The sequence below is a fragment of the Silurus aristotelis genome (assembly GCF_946808225.1).
Source record: "Silurus aristotelis genome assembly, chromosome: 13".
NCBI classification, from domain to species: domain Eukaryota; kingdom Metazoa; phylum Chordata; class Actinopteri; order Siluriformes; family Siluridae; genus Silurus; species Silurus aristotelis.
Window position 1 is genome coordinate 2,615,316 of NC_139586.1, and position 20,376 is coordinate 2,635,691.

The following is a 20,376-nucleotide window of genomic DNA, read 5'->3' on the forward strand; positions in this document are numbered from 1 at the left end:
AGTGTGATTGTGAGTGACTCATTCAGCCAGTTAGTAAAGTCTGGTCCTGATGTAGGAGGAAGTGAGGAAACCTGGGCTGCAGTCAGCGTTCACAGTCATCCTGAAGGTGTTCAGTGGGGTTGAGCCCAGAGCTCCACAGCAGGTCGCTCAAGATCTTCCAACCCATAACAGAAATATACAGAGCTGGAGCACATTTCCAAGTTCAAGTGAGCTGCATCCAGAGACGTCCAGTGTGCCTCTAAGTTTGTGTTCATAACAGGCAAAGAACCACATATGGCTGAAAGAAAAAAAAACTTTTTCCCGTAAGGTGTAAAATTCCAGCGCGAACTTCACGACTCCGCAAAAGAAGAGAAGAGAAATAAAAACTCGGCATCAGATGCTACGATCGTCACCTCGGCCGGCGGGCGGTTAAACGCGCGGTTTGACGTTGACGAGGTTTTATATTCTTCCTGTCAGGGCTGTCAACATTTTTAAATTGGTACATGGGAGAGATTAGAGTTTATAAGACACGTGCCACGAGGTGGAACCCGAGTCAGAGAAGAAGATTTATCTAGCATCGAAAGAAAAAATAAATAAAACATCAAATGCATACCTTCTGCATGAGGGGCGGAAGGGGCTAGTATTATGCCTGTGTGTGTGTGTGTGTGTGTGTGTGTGTGTGTGTGTGTGTGTGTGTGTGTGTGTGTGTGTGTGTTTGTGTTTGTGTTTGTGTTTGTGTTTGTGTTTGGGGCCCTGAAGGAAAATCTAGAAAAGGCAGCCTTTTTCTTTCTGGATGCACAAGAAGTCTTAAGGGTGAAGGCTTCGTCATAATAAAAGTATATGTTCCGAATGAAAAGGTAAAATCTTTCTTTTTCTTCTTCTTCTTCTTTCTTTTTTTGCGTATTAATGATCTTGAATCGAATATGGCTTAGCTTTTGAACTTAGGCACTAATGACAAATCTGGCCTGTAGGTCACTTCTTATGCAAACACAATGTGTGTGTGAAAGAGAAAGAGAGAGAAAAAGGGAAGGAGAGAGAGAGAGAGAGAGAGAGAGAGAGAGAGAGAGAGAGAGAGAGATCTAAGATGTCTACGTGCATTTGCATATTTAGAAGATTCATTGGACAGAATTTATCAGTTGATTAATAACTGCATTTCGTATCTTTTAATCTCTCGAGCCGGGCTAAAAAAAATCATGTAGAAGAGAACTTTCACAGAAACACTGACGTGGCAGATGTTACATACGCTTTCACTACTGCTGTCAGAAATGTGACTCATTTTCTCAGCTTCAACAGAACTAAAGGATTTCTTGATGTATATTTCAGTTGATGGAAATGTGTTGCTTTAGAAAGCGGACGATGGAATGAGGACAGACGGACAGATTTCAAACCGTCATGAAGCTTGTGGCCAGAAAAGTCTACAAAACTGTTTGTTGTTTGGCCGCTGGAGGGAGGACCTGGGGATGAGACTTTCGAAGGGAACAGGATTAGAGCTCAACACACTATTCAAACTAAATCATGCTGGTTGAGGAAGAAGACGACCAGATAACTGAAATACTAAGATACATTTCATATAAGGGTAAAAGCATGACCTGACCGACACGCCTTTACTGTATTTATTTAATTTACCCCAAAGCTGTAATCATGCCTTCATGAACATCACCTTGTGGAAAAGATCACTGTCATACTGGAACAGCTTTTAGCCTCTTACAGTAGTTTCAAAAAACTAAAATTCTCATGTTACACCATTCAGATGGATTCTATTGATTGTGTCTTCAGTTTTGTGCCAAATGTCCGCAAATGAAGGGGTCATGTGTCCACATACTTTTGGCACATAGTGAAGTTTGCACTGCTACATTAATTCTATCTGTCTGTCTGTCTGTCTGTCTATCTATCTATCTATCTACCTCTGTCTGTCTATCTATCTATCTACCTCTGTCTGTCTGTCTGTCTATCTATCTATCTATCTCTGTCTGTCTATCTATCTATCTGTCTATCTGTCTGTCCACCTCTGTCTGTCTGTCTGTCTGTCTATCTACCTATCTGTCTATCTATCCAACTACCTCTGTCTGTCTGCCTGTCTATATCTGTCTGTCTGTGCATGTCTCGCTATCTATCTATCTATCTATCTATCTATCTATCTATCTATCTATCTATCTATCTATCTATCTATCTGGATCCAAAAGTTCAAAAGGCACAACACACAGCTCCTTGCCATCTGTCTCTTCAGATCATAAGCTAAAACTGGCTGCAGAATTTGGACACGGTTGCTGTATGAATAGTCCAAGAAGTTTCCCTCTAAAGATTTTCTATATTTTAAACATATTTAAAAAAAAATCTGAAGAGACACATGCAAAGGCTGGAAAATTGCTCCAATTAGGTACAACCCCCCCCCCAAAGAACCAATACACACAATATCTCTCTCTCACTCACTCACACACACACACACACACACACACACACACACACACACATATATATACATGCATTCATGTTCAGAGAGATTTTTTCTGCGACTGAGTCAACAGTGGCAACATTGCGAGCTGGGCGTCGTCGCTGTGAGATGAATAACAAGCAAGCGAACTAAATGAACTCTGTCTCTAGGACACTGCGGACTTTAATCAGCAGACGGGACAGAAATAAAGTGGATTAATCAAAAGAGCAGAGCCAGCTTCGCGTAGCTGTAGTGGCACTAGAAGCCGGACGGCGCATGCTAAAAGAGAGATTGGATTGCTGAACAGCTTTCCGTGAAGTTTTTTAACCTTGTGAGTGGAAGAAAACCGGGAGGCGCACAAACTAGGAGTAATAGCTGATCTTTAAAAGGGGGCCGGCCTTGCACGCTGATTGTTGTTCGCACTGAAGAAGAAAAAAATAAATAAAAAGGACGTGTTTAAACAGCGAAAGGAGTGCTAATAGAAATCATGACATTCCATGAATTACTCCAATCACGGATGCAGAGAGGATGAAAGCAGCTTGACTCCTTCATCCTGTTCTAAAGATGACCGATGCTGGCCGGCTAGAAAAATAAAATAAATTGACCACGGTGTTTAGCGCGGTCGGGCAAATGAACTTCAAATGAAGGTGATAATTTTATCCGTACAAACGCACGCGGCACACGCGATCGCCTGTGATCAAAGTTGCTGAAATACCTTGTTTGACAAAGAAAATTGTGAGGAGCACAAACATGATCAACCCTGCTTTCACATGGTGGGGAAAAAAAATCCCATTGGTATCGTTTTATTTGTATGAGACATTTTTTTAATAGTTTGTAATGAATTGGATTTTTTTAATAAATACAGGAGAAATGAAGTCTTCAAAAGAAACACTAGAACAGACCCTGAGGAATAAAAACAAAATAAAATAAATAAATCTAAGGTTTTTTTTTTTTTCTTTGTTCCCCCGAAGCCCACACCTATCAGACCTCCTTCTGTGCAAATTGCATCTTGAAAGCAAGTTTTCGTTTAAGGTAGTTTGAATCGCCGCAAAAGCTGTAATTATTTCTGTATTAATCACCCCACCTCATGGAGGAGCTTGGTTCATGTTTGTGGTACGAATGTTGGGCAAACAGCAGGAGAGCCTGTCGTGATCGACATCAAACAATTATGAGGCAGGGGAGAGAGACTCCAGCGTCGCACCCATCTGCGCTACATATTAATTTTTCACAGCGTGAAGTGCGGCGGCAAACTAACGCCCGTGGAACTCGGCACTGGAGTTAGATATTAGCCAAATGTCGAAAAAGGGGGGGCAGAGAAAGGTTGAAAGGGCAGTGTGTGTGTGTGTGTGTGTGTGTGTGTGTGTGTGTGTGTGTGTGTGTGTGTGTGTGAGAAAGAAAGTTCGTACACGTTCTGAATTATCAAACCACTGAATAACACAAACAGTCTAAAGCAAGATGGCAGGACAGTATGGCAGGTTTGAGTGTGTGTGTGTGTGTGTGTGTGTGTGTGTGTGTGTGCACACCTGACTGGATTGCTGGTGAGAGAGACTCTGAGAGAATCTAGGCAGGCAAACAGCCTCTCATCAGTCGCCCCACTTTTCAGTTCACTGAGAAACTCTTGAGGAGATATCTGATGGCTGCTGCTCTTCAGACTGCCCTAAGAGAGAGAGAGAGAGAGAGAGAGAGAGAGAGAGAGAGAGAGAGAGAGAGAGAGAGAGAGGAGTTATACGATTAGTCAGTCACCTGTCATCCCTTTTTATGATCTAAACACACAACACTGTCCGTACACGACTTTCCATCGTCCCAAATTCAACCGTTCGCTCTCCAACATTTATTTATTTCACCAAACCGTATGCTGCGTGGTTACACCATTACTCATCAGCCTGGAATTGACTGTGGATACGGATGAAAAGTGCAGAGAAGTCGCATTGCCTTTAGGACAGATCAAAACAATGAAGAGATTGGGGGGGGGGGGGGGGCACACTGTAATGTGTCCGAGTACACAACCTTTGTATTAGAAATCAGAGTTGCATTAAAATCTATAATTCAATCAGAATATATATAATTAAATGGCCGAAACGAGCACCGTGTTTCCCCACGGACCATTATTACTGGCGCACCACCTGCTGAACTATGGAGAGTGTAAGTAAGAATGGAGGCTCTGTATGCAAGCCGGTTGGTGGTTATAAACCAACAAGAAGGAAACAAGCAATGGATCGGAGGATCTCCTGTTTTTTTTTTTTTTTTTAAAGTATGCTACCAAACCTACTGCTAAGGGATTTAAAAAAATTCTAATTTAGGTTTAAAGACGATTGTTTTGTTTTTTTCTCGAGGTATTGCGATGTTTAATAAAAAAAAAAAAAACAGCACTAATTTATTCCAGCAATCGAGACAAAGACACGAAGATGAACGGGAAGAACGGTCTGAATGAAGAGGTTTATTTCTGGGGCGCTTTTCCCAGTGGACATTTTCACACTGCAGCTTTACAGAACGTCAAATTTGTAGAACAAAAACATTTTAATATAAGTGAATGATGTGTATTAATCCCTGATGATGAAGCCTGGGGCGACTGCTGCATGAAAAACACTCTAAGATGGTATGAGGAGGAAACTTAGAGAGGAACCAGATTTAAAAGGGGAACCCATCGTCATTTGGGTGATAGTGTGTGATTATAAACCTTAAAAAAAACAATACGAAAAACACCGGAGAGTGAGAACCACCATGAGCACCGGAGTGTGTCCTTTCTACAGTCTCATACAGTCAGTTGACGTTGTGGAACCAGGAGCTACTGAGCAACCCATAAAAATAAAGCCAACACTTCTGCCGTCCAACTGGCGTAAAATTGCCAAAACGCATGATGTCATTAGCGGTATGAAATTCTAACGCCAAAGAATATATGCCAGGAGGATCTTCTGCAAAGATATTCAACTGGAGAATTTATTTTACATTTATTTACACCGTGTTGGCCACTTTATTTATGCCATGTCCACTAAAAATACATTCCTTATCCAGATGGCTTTTCAAATTACTCATAAGGAGAATGTAACTACGGTAATGTTGCTATAATTATGTTTACACGTAAATAAAAAAAATTGTTAATAGAAAATTGGTCAAACACGCAGGTAAAAAAAAATTAAATCATCATTAAAGACCTTGTTGAGTCGACCAAACTGCAGACTTCCTGACTGATCAGCACAATAGAATGTTTTCCTTTTCCCCATGCTGGGAATAAAGCATCGGGCCTATATAAGCCGAACACGCATGTAAAAACCCGGAGTGGGACACGGGCCGGGCTCGGATCTGCCGTTATGGTCTTCACGGACCCTGCGCTCTAATGAGGAATGTGATGATGCGTGATTTGTACAAGCAGATGCGCTGTAAAAGATTGCTTTATCTATAGAAGCAGTGGCCAGGAACAAATTACTTTGTTTCTGCTTTACGGGGACAAATTACAATTCCTTAAGCCCAGTTTCTTCTCCCAGGCTACGTGGTTCAAAATCATGTGTTACACGCATGTAGCAGATGCTTCGAATGTAGACACGAAGATTTCAGATTTGATTTTTTGTTATGACCCTAAAACCCAAAGAGGAGGAGGTTGATTTCTTGCGGGATTTGTGTAGAAGGCCGATCTTTCAACCTTAGAGAGAGAGAGAGAGAGAGAGAGAGAGAGAGAGAGAGAGAGAGAGAGAGAGAGAGAGAGAGAGAGAGAGAGAGAGACGGAAAGCGAAAGAGCAGGAAAAACGTGAACCCCCTCGTGCGAGAAAAAGCTTTTCGCTCCTCTTCATGTCGCAGTGGTGAGTACTTTGACTTACAGATTGAACAGCAAGCCAAAATGTACTGAAGGACCATTTTTGCGAACGGTGCTTTCATATATGCAGCGTTTGGTCCTTTACGACTTCACCGAGAACGTCTCTAAGACGGAGGTGGTCTCTGGAATGATTCTAACCCGAATAAACCAGACTGCAGAAACCTCAGGGTGGCATAGAATTTTAAATTTTTTTGTAGATGTGAAGTGTTAACTAAGCAGTGAGGTCAGAATGAAAGACTTTTGAAATGTTCTGGATATTTGGACTGGTAAACAAAAGAACAGACACATGGCCGAGTGCCGGTTTGTGAATGAAGGGCAGAGCTGGAGAATGCGAAGGGCAAAAGCGCACACTCATAAATAGAAATTATGCACAGGTTCATTTCTTCTGGCTCCGCCTATCATTCACAAACTGGCACAACTGTGCTGTTCTTCACTTTGTTTATACTGGAAACGCAATTGAAAAAAATTAAGCGCTCTCCGTGCAAAAGTACAACCTCTATAACCAGTATTTTGAGTTGTAATCGTATGTGGAAGTGCTTTCTAACTGATAGAGATGTTCGTTTATTGTCTGCATTTTCAAAAAACGGTGTCTCGAGGACAAAATGGTGTGAAGAACAAAAAACACATTCAGTGAGCAACAATTCTGTGTGTTTCCATCTTTTCGTTATGAAAGAGATCAAAAGTGGCGGATCCGTTTGATGTGCCCGGATAAACAGAATTCTATAGAGATACAGATATAACTCGAATTAACACTCTTTACAACCGGGCTGAGCAGAAAAGCATCTCGAAACGAACTGAACCTCATCGTGTTCCGTTCCTGTCAGTCAAAAACAAGAATCTGAAGCGATCATGGGCACAGACTCACCCAAACTGTCCAAAGCCCTCAGAGTTTGTAGTAAATGCTAAGAATCTACTCAAAAGCTTCGGAAACGCGACTCTCCAGACGGAAAGCGAGACGTCGTCTGCATCCAAAACGAACACTGGTGTATTTTCTGACCAAAAAATTAAAGAGTTTAACGAGCATGTCCCTCAGCCAATTTTTTATTTTTTATTTTGTGCTCTGTTTTGTTTTGGTTAATTATGCGCAGTGTGAAACCGAATCAAACCAAACCAAACAAGAAGTATCAATTTTAATCTAATTGGGCCTCAGCAAAACAGACAGAATGGTGCAAAAGCTCCCTGACGTGGTAGGACGGTAAAATATTATTTTCTGTTTCTTTGAATTTCTGCCTTAAAAAGAAAATGTTGTTTTTTTCCACCTTTTATTTCCTTTACCGCCGATTGTGCTCCTTTTGAAGCGAGAATAAGGTGAGCTTTGGTTCTAAGCAGGCCATTTCACCACAGGACTGGTCAGCTTCATCCTTTCACATAATACACATGGCTTGTGAGCAGTATCTCTTCCACCACCTACGCCATGGGAGACTGAGGTCTTAATCACTAGGTACATGAGGTGCAGCTGCTCCCAACAAAATAATAACTCCCCTTGAATCTCTCTCTCTCTCTCTCTCTCTCTCTCTCTCTCTCTCTCTCTCTCTCTCTCTCTCATTTCTTCGGTCATCTCTTCCCTTTTTAAGCAAACACAGAACTCCTTTGTCACCATAGTGACTGCTTTCGTGACAACAGGAAACCAAATATTTGCTTTGCCCCCTCCCTGTTTTTTGGTCCACCTCCTCCCCTACTACGTCTGTTTATTTTCCCTCTATCAGATGATAGCAGGTGATCTGAGTATGCTGGAGGATAAAACAAGCTATGTTTAAATAACGATGAAATACGTTTTTTCGGCTTTCAAGCCACGCTTGGAATTCGAGGCGCGGCATTCTAATCCAGATAACTTTGAAAATTTCATTTGCGTTCTCCCTGTGCTCTCGGGTTTTCCGCTAAGTCCTGTATGTGTCCTGTATCGTTCGGATCGTCCCAGTATAGAGCTCTATGACAGTCATTCCCCGACTAAGCAGCAACCTAACCATAGCCCACAGCATGTATAATAGATCGGTGTGTGGGTGACGGAGAGGAGGCAAGTTCAGTGTAAAGTTGTAGGTGTTGATGGCGTGTCAATGTTTTTGGGCAATATTAAAAGGAATATCATACTGTATATTCCTGGTGTTATGTCACTGACATCTTGACTGTAACTGTGGAGGTCGAATAATGACCTGGTTAAAAAAAAAATGGCACTATTAAGTAGGTGATGAAGCTCACCAGGTCTTTGAAAGAGGTTTCAGCGCTCAGCAAACCCACCCCCACACCTGCATGCTGGACACCTGCTAATTCACAATCTGTCTTACAAACACAAACATGGTTAAACTGTTTTAATATCATGTGTTGAATGTTGCCGCAAAGCAAAAAGGTTTAGATCTTTAGTGGCTGAAGGGGAAAAAAAAGGGAAGAAAACTCTCAAAAAGACTCTCAGAAAATCAAAAAAATAATCCAATCATCATCTGGGTGATACTGGATAGTGGGTTATGTGCATTAAGTGCTATGCACGGTACAACATCCTACCACAGTCATCATCATGATTTACTTTAATTGCTTTAAGGTCATTTTATTGTTCAATGAAAATGCTGAATCTTTGATCAGATTCGATTTCAGATAGACTGTCTGACTAAAACCGACAGAAAGCAGGAAAGCCATAACTATGAGTAGAGGATGGCATGAGAACTTGTGCAGATCACATGTTCCTTGAAAAATATACCCATCTCCATTCCCATAGAATGTGTGACCAACCCCACCAGCCCCCGCAGAGATTCTGACCAATTCCACCAATCTCCTCATTTCCAATAGAAGGTCTGACCAATTACAGCATTTCCTACAGTCTCTAACCAATCCAACCAACTTTAACAGGAATTCTGACCAATCGTTATTTCCCACAGAAGTTCAGACCAATTCCTCCAACTTTCATTGACATTCTGACCAATCACACAAGCTCTCATAGAGATTCTGACCAAACACACAAGATCTCACAGAGATTCTGACCAAACACACAAGCTCTCATGGAGATTCTGACCAATCACCCAAGCTCTCACTAAGATTATAACCAATCACACAAGCTCTCACAGAGATTCTGACCAACCCACCCATAGATTCGGGGGGGTGGGGGGTGTCCACCTATTTTACAATTGTATTGCTTGAACGAACACACACACGGCGCTGACTCGACCAAAAAAAATTTAATTGCATTTTGGGACAGATGGAAAATATTCAGCAAGAATATTATGAAAAGACTCTGGAAGCTTTATAGTGCTTCCTCACCACCTGAGACGGCTGGGATAAATCAGACCTGTGATCAATACCATGACAAAAAGAAATTTTTTTCTAATACTCTGGAAGAACACCTTCAGTTGATTAAACAGAGAGGATATTTCACAAGCTAGCGATGACTATGATGGAACGGCGCACGAGGCGAATCAGTTAACTCCGGGGGGAAAAAGGCATTGTGTCGCCTGTAGAAAGGATCCAAGAAGAATTTTAAAAAGCAAACATTTTTGTAAGTAGGACCAATTTACGGATTGAAAGCAGCCGACAAAGGATATGAGGAGGCATGTGAAAAGATTGGAAAGACGAAAGAAATAATATAATGACCGGCGAGTGTCATTTCTACATTCTCCGGGTGCTCTTAGGTACACCGTGTTTTGGTTGCACAACCCTGTGCTGAAGTCTTCCTCGAGACTTCCCTACTAGAGAACTTTGTGAACTGGATTACAAATACAGCCGACATGAAGCCCGAATCTATATTACTGGCATCGAACAGAACAGAGGCCTCTTCCACAACCGCATGTCAAACCAGGAATTTGAGCTTCAGATCCCAATCAGATCTTTACAACCGAGCTGCTTAGCTGCACCAAAAGAGCAACAGGAGGGCTTCATGTTCACGCGCACAGAGCAGAAACTCGGATAAGCTCGCCGAGGTTCGTGTCAGGAATCAAAGGTAGTGGGGTAAACAACCCGCGGCATGCCCTGGGTTACAGACTGAGCTGTCTGCTAGCGCTAAGCCCTCGCAAGCAGACAACAGGCCAATTAGGCCGGATATTAATAAAGCTTGAAGCAGAGCTCCTCAGGTAACGCTTGTATTATCCGCATAATGACTGCCAGGTTTTCGCTTTGAAGATCGCGTTCTCATAAGGCACGTTATTCGATAACGCATTAAATAACGAGGTTTGAATTACGGACAAACGTTTGTTTCAAAATAATAATAATAATAATAATAATAATAATAATAATAATAATAATAATAACAATAAGCATCTAGCAAGTCAGTGAGCTCTCTCATTCAAAAATAAAAAAGTGCACTCCCCCCCCCGATCGTTAGATCGTAATCTGGGATTCTAATTTGGCACGCGTTCCCGCCCATCGCCAGCATATGTGCGAGTGAACAGAAGGCTGAATCGATGTATAATTCATAGAAAGAGGGAGAGTGACCCCTGCTGTCCGATCACGATTATTATACGAGCACAGCCCGAGGGCTGATCCAGAGACGGTCCATAACTCCAGAGGGATGTGACCCTGGCAGCAGGACGCATCACCGGGCTCTACGCGGGATTTAAATCAGTGTCCTGTTTGGGAGCTGTATATTACATAGATGATGAAACAGCAAAGGTTAAAAACGAAGCATCTGTCTCTCTCCCTCTCTCTTTTTTTTTTTTTCTTCACCTCCTCTCCTCCTGTGCTCTGTAATGCTGCCTATAATTACATGCAAGTGGAAAATAGCAGCTAGTAAGCAAATGTCAGACATGCTTAGGGAATTGATCAGCCATTTAAAGGACAGGTCACTGATGCCTCCCAAAATGTCAGTCCCTCTCCCAGCCAATCAGAGGCCGGTGTAAAAGAGGGCAAAAACATCAAATGTCCAATCAACCGGCTTCCTGCGTCCTCTGGTCGCCATAATTAACAAACCGCTCGGCCGGAATGTCACAATGTTGGTCTTTCAAAGGCAAACACGTGCGTGCCTTCAATGATGCTCGTATGATGTTCGCGTCATTACATGGCTGTGTAAATGTCATGATGATGGAGTCAGAGGACCAGAACACTCACGGTGGGGGGGATTATTCAGCAATGTACAGATCGCTGAGGCAAACAGTGTATATTATGTTAAATGTGACCCTTAAGCTAAACAAGTCTGTTACAAACAAACAAACAAACTAATAAGGCTCTATTGACCTCTAAAGAGTTATTAGAAGGAAGGAAGGAAGGAAGGGATGGAGGGAAGAAGGGATATAAAGATACCGGATATAAACACAGACAAACAAACAGAAGGATAGAAACAGACAGACATACACATAGGTAGAGACAAAGATAAACACAAATAGACAGACAGAAGGTTATACTGACTGACTGACAGACAGACAGACAGACAGACAGACAGACAGACAGACAGACAGACAGACAGACAGACAGACAGACAGTAGGGCAGATGAATATCTTAGGTCTGACATTAAGTCTATTGAAGGTCGCTTTTACATTGCCCACACGTACTTAATCTACACAGTGTGTGTGTGAGTGATCCCTCTCACACACTGGTGTATAAATCGAGCTCCGTGTGCGGCTGCTTATTTAGGACTTGCTGCATTGTGCTTAAACAGATCACATCATTTACTAAACGACCAACACAGCTCATTAGACATCCCCATTTAATCCAAACATCTCTCCTGGGCCTTTCAAATACCAAATTAACCAGGAACTCCTCAAAAATCAAATTAATTTTAACAGGAGCACTGATTGGACCATACACAGGGGTGGTCAAGTCCTCAAAACACATGGCTGTGTGCCCGGGTCTCTTCTTACAAACCAGAGGAATCCCTCAGGTTCATGCAAGACATTATGAGCCAAATCATCATTACGCGCTCGAAGCTGAAAAGACACACACATTTCAGTCTAGTGATGCAGGATCTTTATAATGATCAAGGCCCAAGCCAACACTTACCACTAAACCAAAATCATAATCTAATTTGGTATAATCACAATGACAATGGAACCTACTGTACACGATATGGACAAAAGTATTGGGACACCTGACTTTCCAGCCATATGAAGTTCTTCCTCGAACCTGTTTCTGCATGACCGTGCTCCTGTGCACAAAGCTGAAGCATAAAGATCTGCTTTAGAGCTGCGATGGAGTTAGAAAGAAATCGAGTAAAACATCTTCCCAGAAAATTGGAGATTATTATAAGAGTAAATAAGAACTAAATGTGGAACGGGATTTCAGCTCCATAGCATCTTAAACTCCTGCGAAGAACCTGACCTTCACTCTTATAATTTATGATGAACAAGCAGGAGTTCCCCTAAAAAACATCACAAGCCGAATAAACACTTGGTGCACAACTTCCTGTGTATAATACCACTACTCTCTGTGCGTCATTCGTCGAAACTCGAGCTGCTAGCGATTTTACGCTGAGAAGGTGTACCGTTTTTGTTTTGTGTTGTTTTTGTTCAGGTGAATTTGTGTAGTGGGTTGGGCCCAGGCGTCGCATGCTGGTAATCTGTTGGTGGAAAAGCCGCATGGGAGCATTTCGGCACTGAGTCACAATTACAGTGCATCTCCACAAGGCTAATGGAAATCCAAAAAAACAAAAACCAAAAAAAAAAAAAAACACAAAACGCGGTGTGTTTTTAGTGAGGGGGAAAAAAAACAGCGTGTGAAAGTGAGATTTTTGAACTTTTCTTTCTTACTTCCGTCTGCTCGTTAAATGTATTTTCGGTTGTGATAAATATAAACTCCGAAGAGCGACGACGCCTGAGTGTCAGATCCGCGTGTGTTATTGAGACGCGGACCACGTAGGCAGCGGCGTCTCTATTTTAGGCCTTTAGTGGCCACATTAAGCGAAAGAGCTGAAGGAAAGGGGATGCTGAAAACAGCCCCTCTTGAACAACATAAAGGCTAACCTTAATGCATAATGCAAATGAGGACAGGAGTGCTGCGACTTTCCTTTCAACCTACGGATATAATTAAGAGCTCCAGGCTCGACGATTTGGGCCCACAAGAGGATTCCTCGCTCTTCTCTAACCACTTCTTCATCACACACACACACACACACACACACACACACACACACACACACACACACACACACACACACACACACACACACACACACACTCTCTCTCTCTCTCCATCTTATACTGTCACGATCGTGTGTATTAAATCGCCGTTTTGAGACGCCACTAATCAACGTCCATAAGGGACCCGTGTGGCTTTCGTCGTGTCAGACGTCGGGATTCGTCTGTGATCTATGCTCAATTACACACGTACGATTCGGGGAAGAAAAAGGAATTAAAATCGACAAATCGAGTAGAAAGAGAATTCCTAGAGTTTTATCTTTATTTTTTCCTCATATTCTGATTAAATTATTTTCGACTAAACATATCAAGAACGTTTTAAACTATTCATGTATTCACACGACATGGACACAAAGTTTGTGGACACCTAACCACTGGATTGGCACGTGCTTTCTGAACATTCCACATTTAGTCCCTATTTACTTTTAATAGTCTTCATTTTTCTGGGAAGATGTTCCACTAGATTATGGAGTGTGTACATAAATATCTGTGCTCATTCGGGTACCGATGTAGGTGAGGTGAGGAGGCCTGGGGGTGCGGTCAGTGTTCCAATTTAGGCCACTCAAGATCTTCCACATCCTCTAAACCATGGAAAGCATATCTTCAAGGAGCTGGTTTTGTGCCCATCATGCTGAGCAGTTTTGGGTCTCAAAGTTCAAGGGAAAGGGAAAATTTCACCCAGGCGCATCTGAAGATGTCAAAAAGATTTGTTCTTTTTCTAGGATTAAAGACAATAAAATATAAAAGTAACGTACTGGTGGTTTACATGAAACAAACAACTTTTTTTTTTTTTTTTTATAATAAATAAAAAATTAATTAGCAGTCATGAAGGTAGACCCGTCTTTGATAGGAAGTCGTTATGCGACAGCCTTTCACTCCGTTACGTTCTATTAAGTTGCGGCAAACAGTGGGAGCTGACTGCAAAGCATGATGCTTCATCATTAAACAGGAATACCTCCACATCCCTGGTCTTCAGATATTCCACTGATCAGAGTGCAGGAACATGTAAACGAAGAGGCAGGGGCCCTGAAGGAAAGGATGTAAAGCAGAGCGAGAAGCCGAGCAGACCATCAAAAAGTCTGGGTGTAAATTGTGCGAGCGGAATAACAGGCATCGGGCTAAAAAAAATGTTTTTTTTAAATTACAAAAAAAAAAAAAGACTAGTACATGAAACTCTTGAGCTCCTAACCAGAAGTGGTGTCTGTGTGCTGATAATACTGCAGTGCAGAAAAAGCCGGCAGCACAGAGATCCATCAAACGCCAAGCCGTATCTATACAGCACCATCTAGAGGTCGTTACCGTGCAAGAGAATCGCATGAAGAATTAAAATCAAAATGCATTTACCCCAATCAATCAATCAATCAATCAATCAATCAATCAATAAGAAAAATAGAGGTTCACCAGGTTGTATGAAAAACAACTGAAAGTTATTAATGAACAACAATAAACACGGTGTGAATTAGTTAATACGTTTTTTCTTTTTACTATTATTGCTCGTCAAAACATGACCAAGCAAACCGTCCTGAAGGCTTCCATGTGTTGGAAAATCTCCTGTGCTGATATCCGAGACTCCTTTCATAACGGTTATATTCCATATGAGGACGTTTCACTGTATTCATGATTATACGTTTTAGGTTTTTTTTTATATTGAACTGAATTTGTTAACAAACTAGTCGCTGAACACCAGTATTCCGAACAAATCAGTCGCTGAACACCAGGATTCCCAACAAACCAGTCGCTGAACACCAGGATTCCCAACAAACCAGTCGCTGAACACCAGGATTCCCAACAAACCAGTCGCTGACCACCGGTATTCCCAACAAACCAGTCGCTGACCTCCGGTATTCCCAACAAACCAGTCGCTGACCTCCGGTATTCCCAACAAACCAGTCGCTGACCTCCGGTATTCCCAACAAACCAGTCGCTGACCTCCTGTATTCCTAACAAACCAGTCGCCGACCTCCGGTATTCCCAAAAAAAAACAGTCGCTGACCTCCTGTATTCCTAACAAACCAGTCGCCGACCTCCGGTATTCCCAAAAAAAAACAGTCGCTGACCTCCTGTATTCCTAACAAACCAATCACTGACCTCCTGTATTCCTAACAAACCAGTCGCTGACCTCCGGTATTCCCAACAAACCAGTCATTGATCAGCGGTATTCTTAACAAACCAGTCACTGACTATTAGTATCCCCAACAAACCAGTCACCGACCACCGGTATTCCCAACAATTCAGTCGCTGTCCAAAAGTATTCCCAACAAACGAGTCGCTGTTCCTACAAACCAGTCGCTGACCACCGGTATTCCCAACAAACCAGTCGCTGACCTCCAGTATTCCCAAAAAAAAAACATTTGCTGACCTCCTGTATTCCTAACAAACCAGTCGCTGACCTCCTGTATTCCCAAAAAAAAAAAAAAAGTCGCTGACCTCCTGTATTCCTAACAAACCAGTCGCCGACCTCCGGTATTCCCAACAAACCAGTCATTGATCAGCGGTATTCTTAACAAACCAGTCACTGACTATTAGTATCCCCAACAAACCAGTCACCGAACACCGGTATTCCCAACAATTCAGTCGCTGTCCAACAGTATTCCCAGCAAACCAGCTGCTGACCAGCGACATCCCCAACAAACCTGTCACTGATCTCCAGTATTCCCAACAAACCAGTCACTGATCTCCAGTATTCCCAACAAACCAGTCACTGACCACTGTAGTTCCCAAAAACCAGTCCCTAATCACTAGATCAGATTTGAGAATTGATCGTCAGCGCAGTGCTAGAAGAAGAAATCACACGCCTTCCTGAAGTAGTTTCTGGAAATTAATTCAGGTTTTGAATGAATGGTTTCTGGAAAAGAATATGGGAAAAAAAAGACTCGACACTTCATCCTCCTACCACCATCGTGACACGCTTTGACCACAACAGCAACATCGTGCCCATTGCCATGGCAACAGGTCATCAAGAAAAGCTTATCATTGGAGTGAGTAGTGCTGAGAAGGCTTGATATAATCCATGTGTCTGTCGACAGGGCCGACGCTATTGCGGAGTCGAAGTGTCCGTTCTGGACTGTACATCTTTTTTATCTCCCTCCACACTCAGTCCTTCTCACTACCGGAGCTCACGTAGTGCTCGAGTGTGTACACACTAGCCGAAAGCGCTTGCCATTCATAGCAACAAAGAGGAACCTGTTATCCCTTTCAGCACAATGAGATCATCCTCGATGTGCTCGCTGTCTCTGATACTGGAGACCAGAAGCCATCGGCTGATTTACAGAGAAGACAGTAAACAGATAACGCCTGAAGATATGCGCAATTAAGAGCTATTTAGTATTCATTGTTTCGGTGCTGGGTACGTTCGCTGAAGGCCAGGTGTTTGTTTTTACTCCATTAGTGATTAAGAAAATCAATGATCAATCATTTTAATTGTGGTCTCGGATGCTGCGAGCGGAATAGGGAAAGCGGCTTTAGTGCGTTGTGTGGGAAAAAAAAAAAACAACAACAGATCAATGTCGGAGCAGCTCGTTCTCTCTACAGGATTGTAACACGCAGGGGAAGAAAAACGCACCCCACCGAACGGGCGCTTTCACCATATCGGCATCCTATCGTGCAAACAATTATGGGTGGAAACGACACACAAGGATTCACAACCACGAATGGACAAACGTTTGTGGACACCTGAGACTGGTGACCATGTAACCACACATGTAACCTCCACTCTTCTGGGAGGATGTTCCTCTAGATTTTGGAGTGAATATTCGTGCTCATTCAACCACAATGTATAAGGAAGTGAGGAGGCCTGGAGTGCAGTCAGCGTTCACGTTCAATTCAAAAATATTGAGATCAGAGCTCTATAGCAGGACACTCAAGATGGGCCAAAAAAAACAAAAAACTAGTCACTACAATGATGTGGTTCCGATCTGGTTCCTATCAAGGTTTCTTCCTTATGCCATCACAGGGATTATTTTTCTTAGCCACAGTCGCCACTGAGTCACTCATTATAGATTAATTTACATTTATAAGCAACAAACTTATAGGCACCAATCACATACACATAAACCTCTTTCTCTCTGTAAAGCTGCTTTTAGAGGATGTGCATTGTTAAAAGTGCTCTACAAATAAAAATTTAATTAATGTATAAAATGCTGCACCCCTTGGGTTAATAACCCTCTTAACTGGATTACATTTTCCGTTCCCTCGTCCTCGGTGTTGCTAAAGGACCGGTAGCTGGTCTTTTTACATCATCATTTCCATGTCTCTGGGAGCACTCGGTCTCACTACAGCGAGATGGAATCGGGTGAGAAGTTCTGGCCATCAGTGCCCTGTAGGGAGTCGTGGATGATGAGAAGAACATGCACCGGGGCCGTGCACCGTGACTCAAGCAAGGCCCGATTCTTTCAGCAAAGATGAGAGTGCCTCGCGCCTTACACACTTCTTGTTAGCAGAGCGTCGAAAGATGAAGCCGAGTCCTCGGTAGACGTGTCAGAAACGATCTCGGCTCGTCGGGCGGCCGTGCGGCATGCGTATGTATGTGCCCCGTCAGTTGTCTCCCACTTTCCTCTCCTGTGCCTAGACATGCAATGTTGTTTATTTTTACGTCTGGGTCGAACATGAACAGAAAATGGACAGATTGCAAAGGCAATGCTGCCGTTACTGAGAACTCGGATGGATTTATTCGTCAATCGTCTGCGCGAGATCCTCTGTAGCTCTCATCCTGAGCTTATGATGAGAAAAAGAGACTAAAGAAGGGTGAATTTTTTATTTTTTTCCCCAGAGGGTGAAAGGCTTATGTTCTGATTGGAATGCAGTCTTTTTTTTTTTTTATCACTGTGAAACAGTTGCAGCACATTAGCTGAGACACTGCCTGCTTGGTGACCAGTGATGATCTAGGTACAGTCCCATTTTCCAGCCGTACTTGACCTGACCTTTCTTGATCAGCCCAAGCCTTACCAGACCTAACTTACCTGACTGCAGCCCTGTGCCTCTGGACCCATCCTATTTTTTACGAGAAATATAAAATAGAATTTTTTTTAAAATTATTTATGTTTTATTTATGTATATATTTGTATTAGCATTTTGATATAATGCGGCAATTAAACGCACAAAACCAGTTCCGTTTTCACAGATACTCCTGTTCTCAATTTTTACAATAAAAATGTTTCTAAAAAAGGAAACAAAATCACTGGTTCACTTTAAGAGACTCATTTCCTTTTCTATATTTTGCTCTTTAATAAAGAAAAAGTACTTATTCGATTGCTGGATTAATCAATGCGATAATCAGTAGTAAACTCGATTACCAAGGTAAGAAAAGAAAAGAAAAAATGATGAAATAAAACCTGACGTTCTTTCCCTGTTGTGTCTGCAGGAAAACGCAGCTCTACCTCTGCCATGTTAATCTGTATTGTATGTGAGGCTGAGTGGAGTGTTGCAAAACGTCGAATTCACGAAGCGACTGAGAGAACGGGCTCGAGAAACGGATTAGCGAGAACAAATCAAATCGACATATTAAATATTGGTCACTTTCTAAATAATGAAAGTCTACTAATAATTATATAGAAATAAATCGTTTTTGACCGATGCTAATTTGTTAAACGTCACATCGTGAAATACAAATGCACACTTGTATCCGATCCACCACATCGTTAACACTGATGCGGATCGGTGAATCGTACCATCCGTAATAAACAGGCCTAATGTGTAATTATTACAAGAACGAATTTACTGAAGGTGCTGAAATAAAGGTGGCCCCTTTTCCCACTACACACGGGGCTGTGAGGTGGCTGCAGGGGAAAAATTATACCCTTTCAAGCTCCGGGTCACTAATTACCGAGATCTTACATGAGACACAACGAGAGGAAGTGAAGAAAAGAAAAACAGCACAAAGCTGCCGTTTTTGACACGAGAGAGAGAAAGAGAGAAAGACACCCTTTTAGAAGCTTTAATTTTGATCAATTGAAGTGCGTTTGGAGTTAAAGAAGGGAGCGAATGAAGTCATCGGTGAAAAAGTGCGAGCATTACAGGCGGGCTTTGAACTGGTTAAGATCCTGCTCGTCGCATGCGACCGAACGCGAGATACGCGGGGTGTTCAGAAAGTCTTTTTACGCCATTGAGGTTCGCGTTTATCCTGCAATTATCTCCTACGAGCCGCGGGGATAGATAGCGCTGAAATAAATGTAAAAAGAAAGAAAAAAGAAAAGACACCAATTCGCTACGAAGGAACACCGAGCTATTTAACCGTGTCGCTTTGAAAATCGTTCAGGAGGAGAAAAAAAAACAAAAAAAAACTCTCAATTACTCTAACATATAAGCAAAAAAAAACAACTTGAGGTAAACAGGTGTTGAAAACATTTTCTGTATATAGACACATTAAATATACATAAAAAAAAAAAAAAGTGTATACAGTGAGGAAAATAAGTATTTGAACACGCTGCTATTTTGCAAGTTCTCCCACTTAGAAATCATTGAGGGGTCTGAAATTGTCATCGTAGGTGCATGTCCACTGTGAGAGACATAATCTAAAAAAAAATCCAGAAATCACAATATATGATTTTTAAACTATTTATTTGTATGATACAGCTGCAAATAAGTATTTGAACACCTGTCTATCAGCTAGAATTCTGACCCTCAAAGACCAGTTAGTCTGCCTTTAAAATGTCCACCTCCACTACATTTATTATCCTAAAGATGCACCTGTTTGAGGTCGTTAGCTGCATAAAGACACCTGTCCACCCCATACAATCAGTAAGAATCCAACTACTAACATGACCAAGACCAAAGAGCTGTCCAAAGACACTAGAGACAAAATTGTACACCTCCACAAGGCTGGAAAGGGCTACGGGGAAATTGGCAAGCAGCTTGGTGAAAAAAGGTCCACTGTTGGAGCAATCTTTAGAAAATGGAAGAAGCTAAACATGACTGTCAATCTCCCTCGGACTGGGGCTCCATGCAAGATCTCACCTCGTGGGGTCTCAATGATCCCAAGGAAGGTGAGAAATCAGCCCAGAACTACATGGGAGGAGCTGGTCAATGACCTGAAAGAGCTGGGACCACCGTTTCCAAGGTTACTGTTGGTAATACACTAAGACGTCATGGTTTGAAATCATGCATGGCACGGAAG

At 42.2% G+C, this 20,376-nt stretch overlaps 1 protein-coding gene across 1 annotated transcript in view; it reads right to left on the minus strand.

Moving 5' to 3' along the window:
- Positions 1–20,376, minus strand: part of diaph3 (diaphanous-related formin 3) — a 299,346-nt gene that overhangs the window by 239,900 nt on the left and 39,070 nt on the right. The window contains exon 6 of the mRNA XM_083557759.1: positions 3,934–4,067. Coding sequence (XP_083413885.1) covers positions 3,934–4,067 — 134 coding nt within the window. The remainder of the gene's footprint in view (positions 1–3,933; positions 4,068–20,376) is intronic.